The 16,376-nt window shown below is 35.0% G+C and overlaps 1 protein-coding gene across 2 annotated transcripts; it reads right to left on the minus strand.

Moving 5' to 3' along the window:
* Positions 1–1,394: 1,394 nt before the first annotated feature.
* On the minus strand, positions 1,395–6,660 carry LOC107796184 (uncharacterized). 2 transcript variants are annotated; one of them, XR_001650333.2, is made up of 11 exons: positions 6,167–6,660; positions 5,880–6,066; positions 5,644–5,777; positions 4,780–4,892; positions 4,537–4,660; positions 4,165–4,314; positions 3,878–4,033; positions 3,375–3,454; positions 3,235–3,284; positions 1,681–2,022; positions 1,395–1,580 (listed from the first exon to the last, which is right to left on the minus strand). XR_001650333.2 is itself a non-coding variant. In XM_016618927.2 (10 exons), exons 1-10 carry the CDS (start codon positions 6,566–6,568, stop codon positions 1,883–1,885), a joined length of 1,536 nt encoding a protein of 511 aa, XP_016474413.1. In that variant the 5' UTR covers positions 6,569–6,660; the 3' UTR covers positions 1,395–1,882. The 2 variants fall into 2 exon arrangements, 1 of the variants encoding a protein (XP_016474413.1); XM_016618927.2 differs by having other exon boundaries at positions 1,395–2,022.
* Positions 6,661–16,376: the final 9,716 nt, after the last annotated feature.

Consider the following 16,376-nt stretch of genomic DNA (forward strand, 5'->3'; position numbering starts at 1 on the left):
AAGGGGGGAGTGCTATGAATAGAGTTATAATTAGAATGAATGTCTATCTTTTAGAGAGTTTTACTTTGTGGCTAAATCATTTTCCCCCTATAAATAGAGGGGTCTTACCCATTGTAAATCATCCCAAAATTCAATAAGAATTTTTTCTCTCTTTCTCTGAAATATTGTTTTTCTTCTTTTATTACATTCACCATTTTTTCGAATTCTACAATTCTTATGTCCAAACGCCTACTAAGTGTAAGGAAGACGTTTGCAACGTCCTTTAACTTTTTCAAAAACCTCACTTGAAATTCAAATCTACTGTAAGTTGGAAAAGTTACAATGAAAAGTTAAGAACTTCAATTCAAAACAAAAGATTCCTTGAAACTGTATAATATATCATCATTATAAAACAGAAAATGCAATCAAATAAGAAATTACGAATTATGATTTCTTTGAGTATGGATAAAAGTTAAGTGCTTCACTTTAACTATGGCCATCTGCGTTACATTTATAATTACTCAATTACATTTCACCAATACACAGGTAATTTAAATTGCATTTGTAATTTTTGAAATTTGGGTCACATGTGTATCAGTCTTGTGATTAAAAAATCAATATTATGATCAGGTAAATCTTAAGTTAGATTAATTAACATTTAAAAATAATTTTTGGATTAATTACTGAAATTCATATTAATTTTAGTTTAATCGACCCAAAAACAAGCTATACAAATTTATTATAAAACATAAGGCATAAATCTCATATTAAAATTTACATGATTACAATGCTCTTTTTCTTTTTATCCTAACTTGTAAAATAATGGATATAACAAGTAAATTCAATACTTTTGAATTACAAAATGTTGGCACTTATTTTTTGTGGTATGCACCTAAAAGTACATTTTCGTGAAAGCTTAGAACATGACTCAGAACCAAGATAGTTTGATCTGATAACATTTAAGGATGTATTTATGTTGATGCATTTACTACAATATAATGATTTGCTGGCAAACATGTGCTTCTTGCAAAACTTTTGATCCAGATGGACCAGATCGTTTATTGAGAGGACTTCGTTAAGCATTCTTCTCTTTATTATTTTGCTTTGAGTTGATAGTGGCACGTTGAGTCGTTGAGATTTTTTAGTTTCCCAGCAAATTGGTCAAAAATACACTAGCCTTACAGAAGCTAATTAATTTCATTAGGCTGACAAATGACACTCAAACAACTTTTACTCGAGTAAAATATTTTGTTGTGAATTGTGATTAATGACCTATTCAGTGTTATCCTAAAATGAATAACAACGACTTTAAAATACTAGAAGAACATTTAAGTTAAGAGACTCAAACCCCTTTCTCCGCTTACTTTTGAAAAGTATAATTGAAAAATTAAGAAACTATATAAAATTACTGTAAATTTTCTGTTGCTCAATTAAAATTTTTAAAGGTATATTTGAAAAAATTGGTAGCAGTACAATTACTCAAGCTCCAATATAATAACAGTGGCATAAAACAAAGGGACAAAAGGAGTCCAGACTGGAGATGCAATGATGCAACCAAGGAAGTAAACATAACAAAGTCTTCAAATTCCTACATCCTTTTCCTGCAGATGTAGTTCACTAAGAAGTAGGAAGAAAATGCTTCTGTTCTATTTCAGAAATATCTGTGCAAGGTAACAGTTTGTTAATGCTCTAATATCTTACCTTTGATAGTTACCACAAGTGATCATATGATGATGGAGAGAAAAGGCATTTCAGTTCCATATGCTGCACCACGACCGATGATTAATCCCTTGAAAGTCATATGTAGAATGGTGAAAACACTGAAGCATTTGGTAAAGGTGGTCTCTCACGTTAGCAAAGGGAAGAAAAATTTGCCAGTTTTCTGGTGAAGGAAAGGTATTGTCTACATGCTGAAAGTTGCCTTCTTTTCATCATAGTACTTGTCCAACCAGCCCCTGATCAGCTTAATCTCGCTTGACCTTTGCTCCAGAAGCCAATCAGGATCTTCAGCTGTTGCTGCACGTAGATCTAAGTGATGGGCACCTAAACATAAACAAAATAGTGCAGTTATCATGTTATGGTGAAGCAAACTGCTCTTGTCTTGTGGTTTTCAGTCAATTACCAACATTATATATAAACATACACATTGATGTCAAAGCCATTGTATTCACTGCACATCTATAAAGAAAAATGAACTGAATCCTTGCACCCAAGCAGTCAGAGGGACAGAAAGTTTATCACGAATTTTTTTTTTTATGACGGTGTTGTCCGGGCCAGCTTGCATGCACTTTGAATATTCCACCGGGTACCTCTACCTCACCAGTATAGATAGCAAGCTGATCACGATCGTATGCTCAAGTAATGGCCCATCAACTACCAAACAATTTTCTGCTATCTCAATCTCAAAACCATCCCAGACCCCACAGTGTAGGATAATACTGGGTATGTTGTTATTCAATCTCAAAACCATGAACTTCCCAAAACAAATATAAAGTAAAACAGGGAGTACAAACACACATTAAAAATATAATTGGTGGAAGAGAAAAACAAAAGACAAAAGGAACTTAAGAATGGAGTTCCTTCTCTCAGAACAGATGATTTCCTTAGGTGTTGGAGTGCCATCTATAGGGGCTTTCTATTACCAGCTCACATAAACTTTGATGAACTTGCAGTCTCATTCAAAACTTTTATCACATAAACAGTTACATTACATGGTCCCACTGGAAACCCAATATTTACTAATGGAGGTTCATAGAGTGTCGGTATCTGAATTTGCAACTTCATCAAGTTGCGTCTTAGAGCCTAAATGGCAAGTTGCTCACTAGCTATAGATGTGAAAAGAGGAAAGCAGGCAGCCATCACAAATTTTTTATCAAAGTGTAAAACAGAAGAATCCTTTAAAAAGAAAGCAAGTGTTTGAAAATGATTGTCATTCTTACTGAAAAACATATTGGCTTTGGCACTTAAGATTTTAGCAATGTGCTTATCCCTGCCTCAGACAGTAATAGAAATTAATAAATAAGGAAAGAGAAGAAGAAATTGGTATAATTGGTATCAATCATGATTGTTTGAAGAAACAATGAGAGGATGAGGTCACATGCACTTTATCAGATCAACTCAGCAGACAGAACAACGACAGCAGCATTCACTCAGGATGATGATTGCTTATGAGAAAAGACGACATTGGTACACTGTTACTTATATCAAAAAAGCGTTGAGAATGAGGAATTATTTAAAGTGCAGTCAGAGAATTACCTTTCTCAGTAATCAAAGCAACTATAGTTTCTGACACATCCTCCAGAACACTACACAAAATGTTTTGACATATAATTTTAGTAAAAACTTTTGGATTGAGTTTCCATAGTCTACAAAAGAAACTAAAGAAAAAAGACTACCTGCCACCACTCCAGGGATCTAACAGGCCATTCGAGAATATGATGTTACTCCCAAAAGCTTTTAGCGCACTCTTGAATGCCTTCAACACAAGAAAGAAACAGCAAATAACTCAAATAAGGAAGCTGAAGGAAAATGAAAATCTAGAAACTAAGCAGTATAGAACGATTACTACATTCTGCACATTATACAAGGTCCTGCACAGGAAATGCCACTTGATTCCATATTCTATGCATTATCAAAATAAACAAATTTACAATATACTGAGCAATTTAAATAAAAAATAAGTATTTAACCCTTTTGAAAGTTTTAATATACTCTTCTTTTCTTATCAAAAAGATTTTAAAAAAATTCAAAATTGTTATTCCCCTTCATATTCTATCCACAGTCAGAGTGAATAGATCATGTGATCTAGACCTCAAAAGTTTTTATTTGTAACTCTACACACGGTATATATAATTTCCATGGAACTCTTAAGGATATACAGATTTGCACATTGTCATACATGTCCGCCAAATGCAGTTGTTATCCATGTCGGCCTCGGTTTGACATGAAAATCTTTCAAACACTGCTCTTCATTCAACTTTGGGTCATAATAAAACTCCGGAAACATACTAGTCGTCTTGTTACTTGCCATAGGCATAACCATCTCAGTGCATGCCTGTAGACATTGTACGAAAGATGAAAGCAACTTAGTTGGGAGGAATTTTTGTAGGAGTGCATCCTTTTATGACTTTAGAACTCAAATTATGAACAACAGAGCAAGATCGTGTATATTCATCATCACCATACCTGCCAATCCCAACCACTCATACCATGAGGATCATCGTCCAGATTGAAACAGTCAACTTTCCCAGTGTAATTATAATAGACATTAATTCCTTCAAATATACGCTGCAGGACACTAGCACCATCAGGCAAACCATCAATCTTCCTACATACCTGAAAGCAAAGAGGTCGGAAGGATATTATTCACAGGAAAGAAATTGCTTTAGAAAATTGACTACTTGTTGATCACCATGCAGGGAAACATCTGCTATCTGCCACTCTGTATCAATTGAGATGCAAATGCTTTTCCTCAAAAAGATGGCTTCTGCATGAGCATTTATTGTAATCTTGAAATTACCAGGTAGCTTCATGGAGAGTATAAGGTCCAATGCTAACCTCTTTTATTGGGCTTCCAGGTAAAGGCATCAAGAAGCCGGTAGGATAGGGGTAGTTGGCCATTGCCAAGTAACTATAAGCGGATTCTAACCAGTTAGACAAGCCGTCAACACTCTCCAGTTTCCTGCCAATCACAACGTAGGATCAAATTGCCTCAACTTGAAATTTGAATAATGAAATTCTAAAAGTCAATGACACTGTTAGCTAACAAGACAGCAAAGGGTGGTGTCATAGGCATCTTACCTACAGAGGTGGAAAGTCTTTGTCAGTTGTGCAAGTCCACCATTTATCTGTCCTACCGAGTTAATCACATCCCAAGACTCTTTGATAATGTTAAAGCAACTCATACTCTCACGCTGCAGAAGGTGATACATCATAGATGTCATAAATGCTAATCTAGAGCTTTGGAATGAATCAGAAGAACTACATTAGTGAAGGATCCCTGTCCTAATTTGACAAGGCAAAATATGGATCAATTCAGTCAAATGTGATTGCATTTTTGGCCAAGTGCATACTAGATTCAATTTACAGAGTTGAGATTGATATTAATGTGAATTAAATATGGTCCTGAAGTGAATGGCGTAAAACTTCGTAGTGGTTTGTAAATCTATTTTATAGTTTATAAATTAACAATTGGCAATAGTTTTATACGTTGAATATTTACATAGGTTAATATGCTCTAAATTTGAATTATAGGTCAAATTTCCGAACTATGATCGAGTGAACTCCTACTTATCTCCAAATCATAGACAAATAAGATTTGAAGGCATGATAGTATTCGATTGCACAAAAGTTGTGCATAACTAGTAAGAATTCTGCACGCCATCCAATTTTGATGCATGGCGAGATTACTCTACCACTCTATAGATGGGCGCTAGATAAGTGTCTACACTTCATCAAATTCAAATAATGAAATGGAGGAGGCTAAACCTAACGGGATAACCAAAAAAAATCAAAATAGCTGAACATATTCCAATAAGACTATAAGAGAATATATTTGGTTAAAATTTGTAGTATCAAAAAAATTTGATCCTACTCTGAAAGTTTCCCAAATAGATACTAGTAAATTTTAGATGTCAGTAGAGATATAAACTCAGTCTTACAGACCTTGAAATCATTGGAGACAATGTTATAAAAGGTTTCAGGTGGCACAAGATCTTCAAACTGAAGAATTGGTGCAGAAGAAGCAAGTGCACCAATGGAAATATGGGGATATTTGAGCCTCATCCAAGCTGCAAGCACTGTTCCAAACACAAAAAAAAAAAAAAAAAAAAAATAGAGACCCTCTATGTGAAGCACAACTCATAGCATTGATTTAAAACAAATATAGTACTTCTACTTACTTCCACCATATGATCCACCAAATAACACAACAGGGCATGCCTGTGCAGATAAATTTCTTTTAAGCTCAGTGATTAACACGGCATAATCAGCCAGTGCTTGTTCAGCTGTTAGATACGATAAAGTGGTAGCATTCTTATATGCTTCTTCCTTACTTCCATACGGCATTGACTCCCCATAGTATCGATGCTGCAAAAATCAAATTAAAATAATTCATCAATTATCAACATTTTAAGCAAGTCTACTGATTACAACTAGTCTACAGTGTTAGAATTAAATGTATAATTACCTCGGGGAAGATAACCAAGGCACCGAAACGAGGGGCAATTTCCCAGACGAAGCCAGTATTGGCAGCGAACCATTCGATATCCCCTTCATTGCCACAGTAGAGGAAGATGGGCCCCAAGCGAGAGGGACCCACCCAGTGTTGGGTATTGATCAGGTAACGCTGTTGAAACGAAGGTAGATCAGCGAAGCTGAAGTGATCCAGCTTCTGCTGAAAATATTTGGTCTCGTACTCGTACTTCGGGGCTTTACTTTTACCAACAAGTGGAAGTGTTTTGCTTGAGCTCCAGAAATTGCCCAGATAGCGAGCACCATTTGTTGAAGGCAGTTGAATAGCTGATGCTTGCCATAAAAATGAGATAATCAGTATGAGAAGAGGGTATAGAAATGGCGGAGGAGATGCCATTTTGCCGGAGGCTTTGTTTTCGCTGACAATAAGGAATGGATACACCAAACTCAAAAAGTCCAAACGACCAAACCATCACTTCCTTCCTGCGCTAGCTTTAAATTCCACTAACACTTGTTGGTTGTGCTGCGATCACAATCAATTTTTATGTTACCGACCACTTCCTCCGTTTCTATTTACTTTTTGGTCCGTTCGAAAAAGAGTTATCATTTTTAAATTTGAAAATAATTTAGTTTAATTTTACAATTCTATCCTTAAGAAGCTTTTATAACACACAAATACTCTAAATCCCTTTTAGCTTGTTTAGTAGGGGTGTCAATGAATATTTAAAAACTACTAAACCGACCGAACCGTACCGATTTTTAGGTTTCTTTTAATAAAATGTAGGTTTTTATATAAATCTATAACCGTACCGATAATTAGGGTAGATTTTTTATTTTATAAAAATAAATCGAAAAAATACCGAACCGTACCGAATAAATTTACATGTGAAAAGTATATTTATTATTAAGTTTAAAAATAATAAAACATTAAATTTTTCCTTAGATTTTGGAATTATGAAAATAATTACAAGCCAACAAATAATAAACGCAAAATTATAATTCTCAAACCTATTATGCCACTCCCATCGAAAATAAATTATTTTTAGCATATTCACTAGCAAGACACAATGCATTATAGCGATTATGAGTAGCAAACTATAATGTATTGATTATATTTTCTTTTGTATGATTTAAGTTTATCTTTTTGAATATTTAATCTTCTATAGACTTTATTTTTCAGTCCCAGTTCCAGTTTGATTAATATCTTTCCACTCGTGTAATTTATATTTTCTTTATATTAATTTGTTTAGTTTCTTTTACGCTATTGTAGAGTAGTTGATGGATCTATACTCTAGCCATCTTTCATATTTTCTTAATTTATCGCCCTTTAAAATGTAAAAATGTCTAGAGAGTTTTGTTAACTCCTATAAAAGTTTGGATGTTATTGCATTCTACTTCTACTAGTGACTTTTACATGACATTTTAAAAAAATACCGAAAATTAATCGAACCGTATCGATACCAAAGAGAAACCGATATAATTGGGACGGTTTCGAAAAGTCTAATTTTGGTTATACATAATGAATAATCGAAAAATTGGTATGGTACAAAATTTACAAAATAACCGACCGAACCGAACCATTGACACCCCTAGTACCACAAACTCCAAAAGTCTTCATTTTTTCTTAAACTCCGTGCCCAGTCAAACAGGTTCACATAAATTGAAACGGAGAGAATATATCAATTAAAAAAGTAAAAACTAAAATAAATATTAACTATAATCCCCATTTTCCAATCCTACATTATTCATTTGCCCTTCCATATCAACTAGAATTTTGATTTTTGATATACATGTAGTATGACAAGCTTTTGCTTAATTAATAACGAACTAGTAAAGTTTTAAGTGGCCAGTAATATTTTTTTTCAAAGGAGAATAATACTTTAAGTGGTCAATGATCAGTTTGAATTACTTTAATACTCCCTCCGTTTCAATTTATGTGAATTTATTTGACTGTGCACGAAATTTAAAAAATAGAGATAAGACTTTGAAACTTGTGGTGTAAACTTGTGGAGATAAGACTTGTGTAACTATAAATTATTTCATAAAGGTGAATTGTTTCCAAATATGAAAATGGGTTATATTTTTTTTGGCACAGGCTAAAAAGAAAATAGGTTCACATAAATTAAAACGGAGGTAGTATATTATTAACTACTAAACTGCTCTTCAGTATCGGAGAAGATAAACTTTTAATACCCGAAAAAAAAATTAACAATACTAGAAAATTTCTTAAATTTTAAAAAATTTATGGACTATAATGATGAAATCAGCAAATGATGTTAAATCCAAATTAAAAGACCTCAACATATAAACTTATTGAAGCAATTTCTAAACCTGAGAAATTTGAAAGAAAAAATATTTAAAAAAATATTCATGTAATGTTAAAAAAGAAGAGCTAGAGATATATTCCCTCCCGTTTCAATTTATGTGAACTTATTTAACTGGGCACGAAGTTTAAGAAAAGAGAGAAGAGTTTTGAACTTATAGTATAAAATGAGACACATATATTTTGTGTGGTTATAAATCATTGCATAAAGTAAATTGTTTTCAAATATGAAAATAGCACGGACTAAAAAGGAAATATGTTCACATAAATTAAAACGAAGAGAGTATAAAATTTGCATTTCAATTACGGAATTCCTTGCCAAGTATCAACCTTCTTGTACGCTCTAAGCAAACAGAAGTTGTTCACATGATTAAGCAATTATGTCACGAAGAAATATTTAAAGATCTGAAGAAATTTTTTTCTAAGAAAATAAAGGGTCTCCCGTCCTAGTCTGCGGCCCTCTTAGGCTTGATTGGGCTTGCCATTTTAAGGCCCATTCAGATAGCGGGCTAGCCCACCAAATTTAAAAGACCGTGAGGCTTGGTTGGATTGGGCTGGGCTGACCCGTTTTGACAGCTCTAGACTCACACGAATTTAAGTTCTTAAAAGTTTTTAAGTTTCATGCAATAATATAGAGGGTGTTTGGATTGGCTTTTAAGCTGATCAAATCAGTTTTTAAACTCTTTTTAACTTTTTAAGTGTTTGACAAAGTTAAAAAGTACTTAAAATAAATTTAAAACGACTTAAAACAAGCCAAAAGCAATAAGCTAGGCAACCCCAACTTTATTATTTTTTGGCTTAAAAGTTATTTTTGCTGAAAAGTTACTTTTTTAGCTAATTCAAACGGGCTCATACTCATAAAAACAAGAACAATCACTTTTGGACGTCGCAAGTTAAAAAATTACGTAAATTTAAAGTTGTACGAAATAAATAAACTAAAAATTGGAAAAATACATTTGAATTGGTCCAAGGTGGTGGACGTAGTCCGCGGTCCAATCCCAGAAAGCTGCTCGGCGTCGAGTAAACTGTCTTGGTTTGGGATAATGGGGCGTGTACGTATAGTCATTCTCAGCGATGTTATACCGGGATTAACTATTATTTATTTTATTCTGATATTTTAAAGTAATAATCTTAATTTCAAGACAACTAAGAATATTGAACTGAAAAATTGAAATTCAGGATATATTGGCTATTCCTTAAACAGCAACCTGATAGAGTGGTTACCTGGTGTCATTTTTACTGGGATAATCCCTCACACTTTTTGTCCAGTATAGTGAGGCTCTCTGGGCTTCAAGTAACTGTCTTGGTTTGGGCCTAATCACGTTGTGTTGGTCCAACGTAACGAAACTTAAGTCAAGGAGGAAAAATTGTTATGTACATAACGTTTCCAAAGATAAATGAACTCGGTCATTGCATGGCCAATCTCTTCATAAAATTTAAACAACAATGTGAGTTACTGCTATTACGTAATGAGTCCAATGACTTTGTAGCAATGAAAATATCAGAAGTCAGTCAACTGTGTGCTGGGCACATGCCCATGTTGTCCAGCCAAAGGCCCGATGGCATAATCCTATTCTCTTTTGATTTCCATTTCTGTTAGGAATTGGATTCGATTTTTGTTCCTATTTTGAGTTGGTTTTGGCTTTAAGGGAAAGCACCACTCATGATCTATAAATAGGATAATCTTGAAGAATTATTCTATGCTCATTGATACAAGTCTTTAAAAGACTTAAGCACATAAGAGAGGTTTTTGAGAGAGCTTTCATCAAGAAAGAAGAGAGAAGAAAAGTATTTGTTTTGCTGCAAATTTTTATTTCGACTAGCCAACTTCAAATCACGTTTTTCAATTTATTAACTGTTGGATCGGGCTGAAATTTTGACTGAGTGTTCGTAACATCTGTTTGATTTGAACGGTGAAGATCGGATTTGGAGGCCCATAGAATCTGATTTCTAGCCTCTAACAACAACTTAATTTTTGTGGATTCTCCTCTTTCTTCAATTGATTTGGTGTTGCTCTTGTTGCTATTGTTGCTTCGTGTTTGGCACTTGTTGTGTAACCAATTTGGAGAACTTTTGTAACCCTCTTATTGTTATAGTGGAGCTTTTTGGATCTTTGTGATCCCGTGGTTTTTACCTTCGATTTGAAGGGTTTTCCACATGAAAATTTGGTATTCTTTACTTTCTTTATTTTTCGGTTTGCCTCTTTCTCGACATAACAGTGGTATCAGAGTCTTGATTATTTATCCGGGTTGTTACAGAATGGAGGCGAATATGAGCAAGATGGTATGTTTAAATGGGAGAAATTATAATGTTTCGAGAAGCAAGATGAAAGATTTGTTGTTCGTGAAGAAGATGCATCTACCCGTTTTTGCAGCTCATAAACCCGAGAGTGTATTTGATGAAGATTGGGATTTCGAGCACCAACAAGTATGTGGATATATATGCCAACGGGTTGAAGATAATGGTTCGCAACCATATTATGAACGAGACACATCAAGATCATTATGGGAAAAGCTAGAGGCTCTTTATGATTCAAAAATTGGGAACAACAAGTTGTTCCTGCTAAAGTAATTGATGACCTTTAAATACAAGGAAGACATCCCTATCCTTGATCACATAAATGATTTTCAGGGCGCCCTTGATCAGCTGTCTGGAATGAGAGTTAATTTTGATGATGAAATACAAGGACTTTGGCTTCTTAATATTCTCTCAGACTCTTGAGAAACTCTTCATGTTTCTTTGACAAATTCAGCTCCTGGAAGTAAGGTGACCATGGAATATGGCAAGAGTGGTGTGTTGAACGAGGAAGTAAGGAGAAAGATTTTCAGGGTTCGTCCTCACAAGCAAATATCTTGGTTACAGAAAACCGGGGAAGAGATAGAACAAGAGGCTCAAGGAATAGAGGTAAAAGTAGAAGTAAGTCAAGGTCCAAATACTATAAAATTACATGCAACCACTGTGGCAAGAAAGGACACATCAAATGTTTTGTCGCAAGTTGAATCAAGACACTAGAGAAGGAAAAAAAGCTGAAAATAACGAGAACAATGTTGCTGCTCTAGAGAAGGAAAGAAAGCTGAAAATAACGAGAACAATGTTGCTGCTATTGTTCGATATAACCTTCTTTTTTCTTATGACGAAAACGTCATCAATTTGGTATCCCATGAGACTAGCTGGATAGTAGATTCTGGAGCTACCTCACATGTCACACCAAGAAAAGATTTTTTCTCATCTTATACTCCTGTTGATTCTAGAGTGTTAAAGATGGGCAATGCTAGTGAAGTTAAGGTGTTTGGTGTTGGCACAGTTTGTTTGAAAACTAATAATGGTTTAACGTTAGTTCTTCAAGATGTCAAGCATGCTCCAAACTTTCCTTTCAATTTGATCTTCGCAGGAAGATTAGACGATGAAGGTTACCATAATGCCCTCTTTAATGGCCAATGGAAGCTCACTAAGGGCTCGTTAGTAGTGGCTCGTGGAGTCAAGTCTGGTTATTTATATGTGACACATGGCTCTATTCTTAATGACTCAATCTTCTATGCCACAATTCTGATAAAGTATCACTTTCCACTAGATTTATTGAGTCATATGAGCGATAGGGGGATTACGTGTTTGGCTAAGAAAAGTTTGTTTTCTGGATTGAAGCAAGCAAAGCTGAAAAGGTATCCATTATTTATCTAGCAAACAGAAAAAGGTTTCCTTTCATAGCCATCCTCCCTCAAGAAAGCCTGATTACATTCTAATTTGTGTGGTCCTTTTAAAGTAAAGTCAAAAGGTGGTGCACTTTACTTTGTGACCTTCATTGATGATCATTCTCGTAAGCTTTGGGTGTATCTTTTGAAATCTAAAGATTAAGCACTTGGCGTGTTTAAAGAATTGCAGGCCTTAGCTGAGAGACAGATGAGGAAGAAATTAAAATGTATTCGCACTGACAATGGTGGTGAATATTGTGGTCCCTTTGTAACTATTGCAAGGAACAAGGAATTCGTCATCAGAAAACTCCACCTAAGACGCCTCAATTGAATGGTTTGGTAAAGAGGATGAATAGAACTCTAGTTGAGAGAGTTAGATGCTTACTTTCAGAGGCTAAACTTCCAAATACATTTTGGGAAGAAGCACTTAACACTGTTGCCTATGTTATTAATTTGTCTCCTGCTGTTGCTTTGGATGGTGATATCCCAGACAGAGTTTGGTTTGCCAAAGATGTTTCTTATGATCACTTGCGAGTTTTTGGGTGTAAAGCTTGTGTACATGTTCCTAAAGATGAGAGATCGAAACTGGATGTCAAAACTAAGTAGTGCATCTTTATCGGTTATGGTCAAGATGAATTTTGATATCGTTTTTATGATCCAGTTGACAATAAACTTATTAGAAGTCGTGATGCAATATTCTTTGAAGACCAAACTATTGAATATATTGACAAAGCTGAGAAGATAGATTCTCAGAGTAATGAGAGCTTAGTTGATATTGATCCAGTTTCAATTGCTAAGGCACCTATTGCACATGAAGGAACCCAAGACAATGATGGAGGTAGTGATCAAGATCAAAATGATCACCATAATGTAAATGTTATGGATGCTCTAGTTGATGAAGTTGTGGTTGATCAGCAACCAATTCCTGCACAGGTAACTACTTCGAATGCTCCTGAAACCTCTTTTAGAAGATCTATAAGGGAGAAGCAAAAATCCATGCACTATCCTCCTGATGAGTATGTGCTTTTGACTGACATGGGAGAACTTGAGAATTATGATGAAGCCATGCAAGATACTCACAAAGATCAGTGGATCGAAGCCATGGAAGATGAGATGAAGTCACTCCATGAGAATGGCACATATGAGTTAGTGAAATTGCCAAGAGGTAAGAGAGCTATATCTAACAAATGGATATTCAGAATAAAGCAAGGTAACCATACCTCTGCGCCTAGATACAAGGCGAGGTTAGTTGTTAAAGGTTTTGGCCAGAAGAAGGGAGTTGCCTTTGATGAAATTTTCTCCCCTGTTGTGAAGATGCCTTCTATTCATGTGGTTCTAGGCTTAGCCGCAAGTCTAGATTTAGAGGTTGAGCAAATGGATATCAAGACTACTTTTCTTCATGGTAATTTAGATGAGGCGATTTATATGGAGCAACCTGAGGGTTTTGTAACTAAGGGAAAAGAAAATTATGTCTGCAAATTAAAAAAGAGCCTATATGGATTGAAACAAGCTCCAAGGAAATGGTATTTGAAGTTTGAATCTATCATACAAGAACAAGGGTACAAGAAAACTTCTTCAGACCACTGTGTATTCTTCCAGAAGTTCTCTGATGATGATTTTATTATTTTATTACTTTATGTGGATGACATGCTTATTGTTGGCACGAATAAATCCAGAATTGCAGTCCTTAAGAAGCAGTTGAACAAATCGGTTGCGATGAAGGACTTGGGGCCAACAAAGAAAATATTAGGCATTCAAATACATCACCACAGAGATAGAAAGGAGTTACTTTTGTCCCAAAAGTAATACATTGAGAAGGTACTCAAGAGGTTCAATATGACAGAGGCAAAAATGGTTAGTACTCCTCTAGCTAAACACTTTAAATTAAGTATTAGTCAGAGTCCATCTACTGATGGAGAGAAAAAGGATATGTCTCGTATTCCTTACTCTTCTAACATTGGTAGCTTGATGTATGCTATGGTTTGCACTAGACCAGATATTTCACATGCCGTTGGTACTGTTAGTAGATTCCTTTCTAATCCTGGAATGGGATGCAGTAAAATGGATATTAAGGTATTTGAAAGGTACTGCAGATTTGAAGTTGTGCTTTGGCAATGGCAAGCCTGAACTTGTTTGTTACATAGACTCTGATTTAGGAGGAAATCTTGATAATTCAAGATCTAATTCTAGTTATGTGATCAATTTTGCAGGGAGAGCTATTTCTTGGCAATCTAGACTACAGAAGTGCATAGCTCTATCTATCACAGAAGCAGAATATATTGTTGTCATAGAAGGTGCCAAAGAACTATTATGGATGAAGGAGTTTATTAATGATCTTGGCTTTGTGTAGCTAAGGTTCATTTTATTTTGTGATAATCAGAGTGCTATCTGTCTCACTAAGCACTCTACTTTTCATTCTAAGACCAAACATATAAATAGAAAGTACCATTGGATAAGAATGGTCGTGGAGAGAAATTATTTGAGGTTGAGAAGATACACACTGATGAAAATCCTTCGGATATGCTGACAAAGGTGGTGGTTGCAGATAAACATGAATTTTACAGAAAATTGGCAAGCATGAAGCCTGCCAATAGTTCCTCTACTTGAAGACATATTTAGCCCCTTGGTTGGAGGGGGAGTTTGTTGGGAACATGCCCATGTTGTCCAGCCAAAGGCCCAATGACCTAATCCTATTCTTCTTTGGTTTCTATTCCTATTCGGAATTGGATTCAATTTTTGTTCCTATTTAGAGTTGGTTTTGGCTTTAAGGAAAAGCACCACTCATGATCTATAAATAGGATAACCTTGAAGAATTATTCTATGCTCATTGATACAAGTTTTTGAAAGATTTAAGCATATAAGAGTGGTTTTTGAGAGAGCTTTCATCAAGAGAGAAGAGAGAAGAAAAGTATTTATTTTGTTGCAGATTTTTATTTCGACCACCAACAACAACAACAACAACGACCCAGTGAAATTCCACTAGTGGGGCACTTCAAATCATATTTTACGATTCGTTAACCGTTGGATCGGGCTGAAATTTTTACTGAGTGTTTGTAACATCTTGGTGTTTGATTTGAATGGTGGGAATCGAATTTGGAGGCCCGTAGCATCTGATTTCGAGCCTCGAACAACAGCTTCGTTTTTGTGGATTCTCCTCTTTCTTCAATTAATTTGTTGTTGCTCTTGTTGCTATTGTTTCTCCATGTTTGGCACTTATTGTGTAGCCAATTTGGAGAACTTTTGTAACCCTTTTATTGTTATAGTGGAGATTTTTGGATCTTTGTGATCCCGTGGTTTTTTCCTTTGAATTGAAGGGTTTTCCACGTTAAAATTTGGTGTTCTTTACTTTCTTTATTTTTGGGTTTGCCTCTTTCTCGGCATAACACTGTGCTCTTTGAATTACAGTTAGTTATGCGTCGATTAGCTTCTCGTGTTTAAGTCCAATTTTTTGATCACTGGTTGTCAGTTGTCACTACTTGTTAAGCTATGAGATTAAACTTATTAAAGTACTTGCGAAGATACTACTCAGAAAACACTAGAAAAGTAAGTGGAAAGACAAAACAAGGCAAGGAATAAGATACATTAAGAAAAGAAAAAAAGTTGATTGCTTAAAACTATGCAATACATTAAAAACTAAAGCACTATGATGCATGTGTGCCAATAGTTGGAGTGTGTGTTTCAACATTTTAATAAAGCACTTTTCCATGAACCTTTGCATACCCTCACTTTGCCAAGTATAAGCTCAACTTTTATGTCACGACGAGTCTTATTAACATCAATTCATTGCTAGAGATGAATGAGCAAATGAAATCCTTTTTTTTTCTTCCTACAAAGCACCACTGGCTGTTGTCTTAATAAGCCCCCTCACATCCAAAATATGAAAAGAGCTAACGAACAGGACAAATTCCCGACACGACAACACAAATTCTATGGACAACTTCCTTTATCCCATTTTTTTACATTACTTTTCTTTGAGAATATTAACAGGAGTAAACTGATTGCTAAAGTTTGACCATTAGTCATCAGGAGTAATTTCATTTTAAACGTCTTCTGTCCTTTGTTTTTGTCCCTTGAGATATTGAGGATAATCAGTTTCAAGGCAAATGTTTGACACTCGAGCAACTTCGTTCCTCCCAATCAAAGGGTGCACCCTCCTATATTCTTTTGTTGGTAGTTTTTGACCCGTATGTAAT

This window comes from Nicotiana tabacum, chromosome 3 (assembly GCF_000715075.1).
Source record: "Nicotiana tabacum cultivar K326 chromosome 3, ASM71507v2, whole genome shotgun sequence".
Classification (NCBI taxonomy): Eukaryota; Viridiplantae; Streptophyta; class Magnoliopsida; order Solanales; family Solanaceae; genus Nicotiana; species Nicotiana tabacum.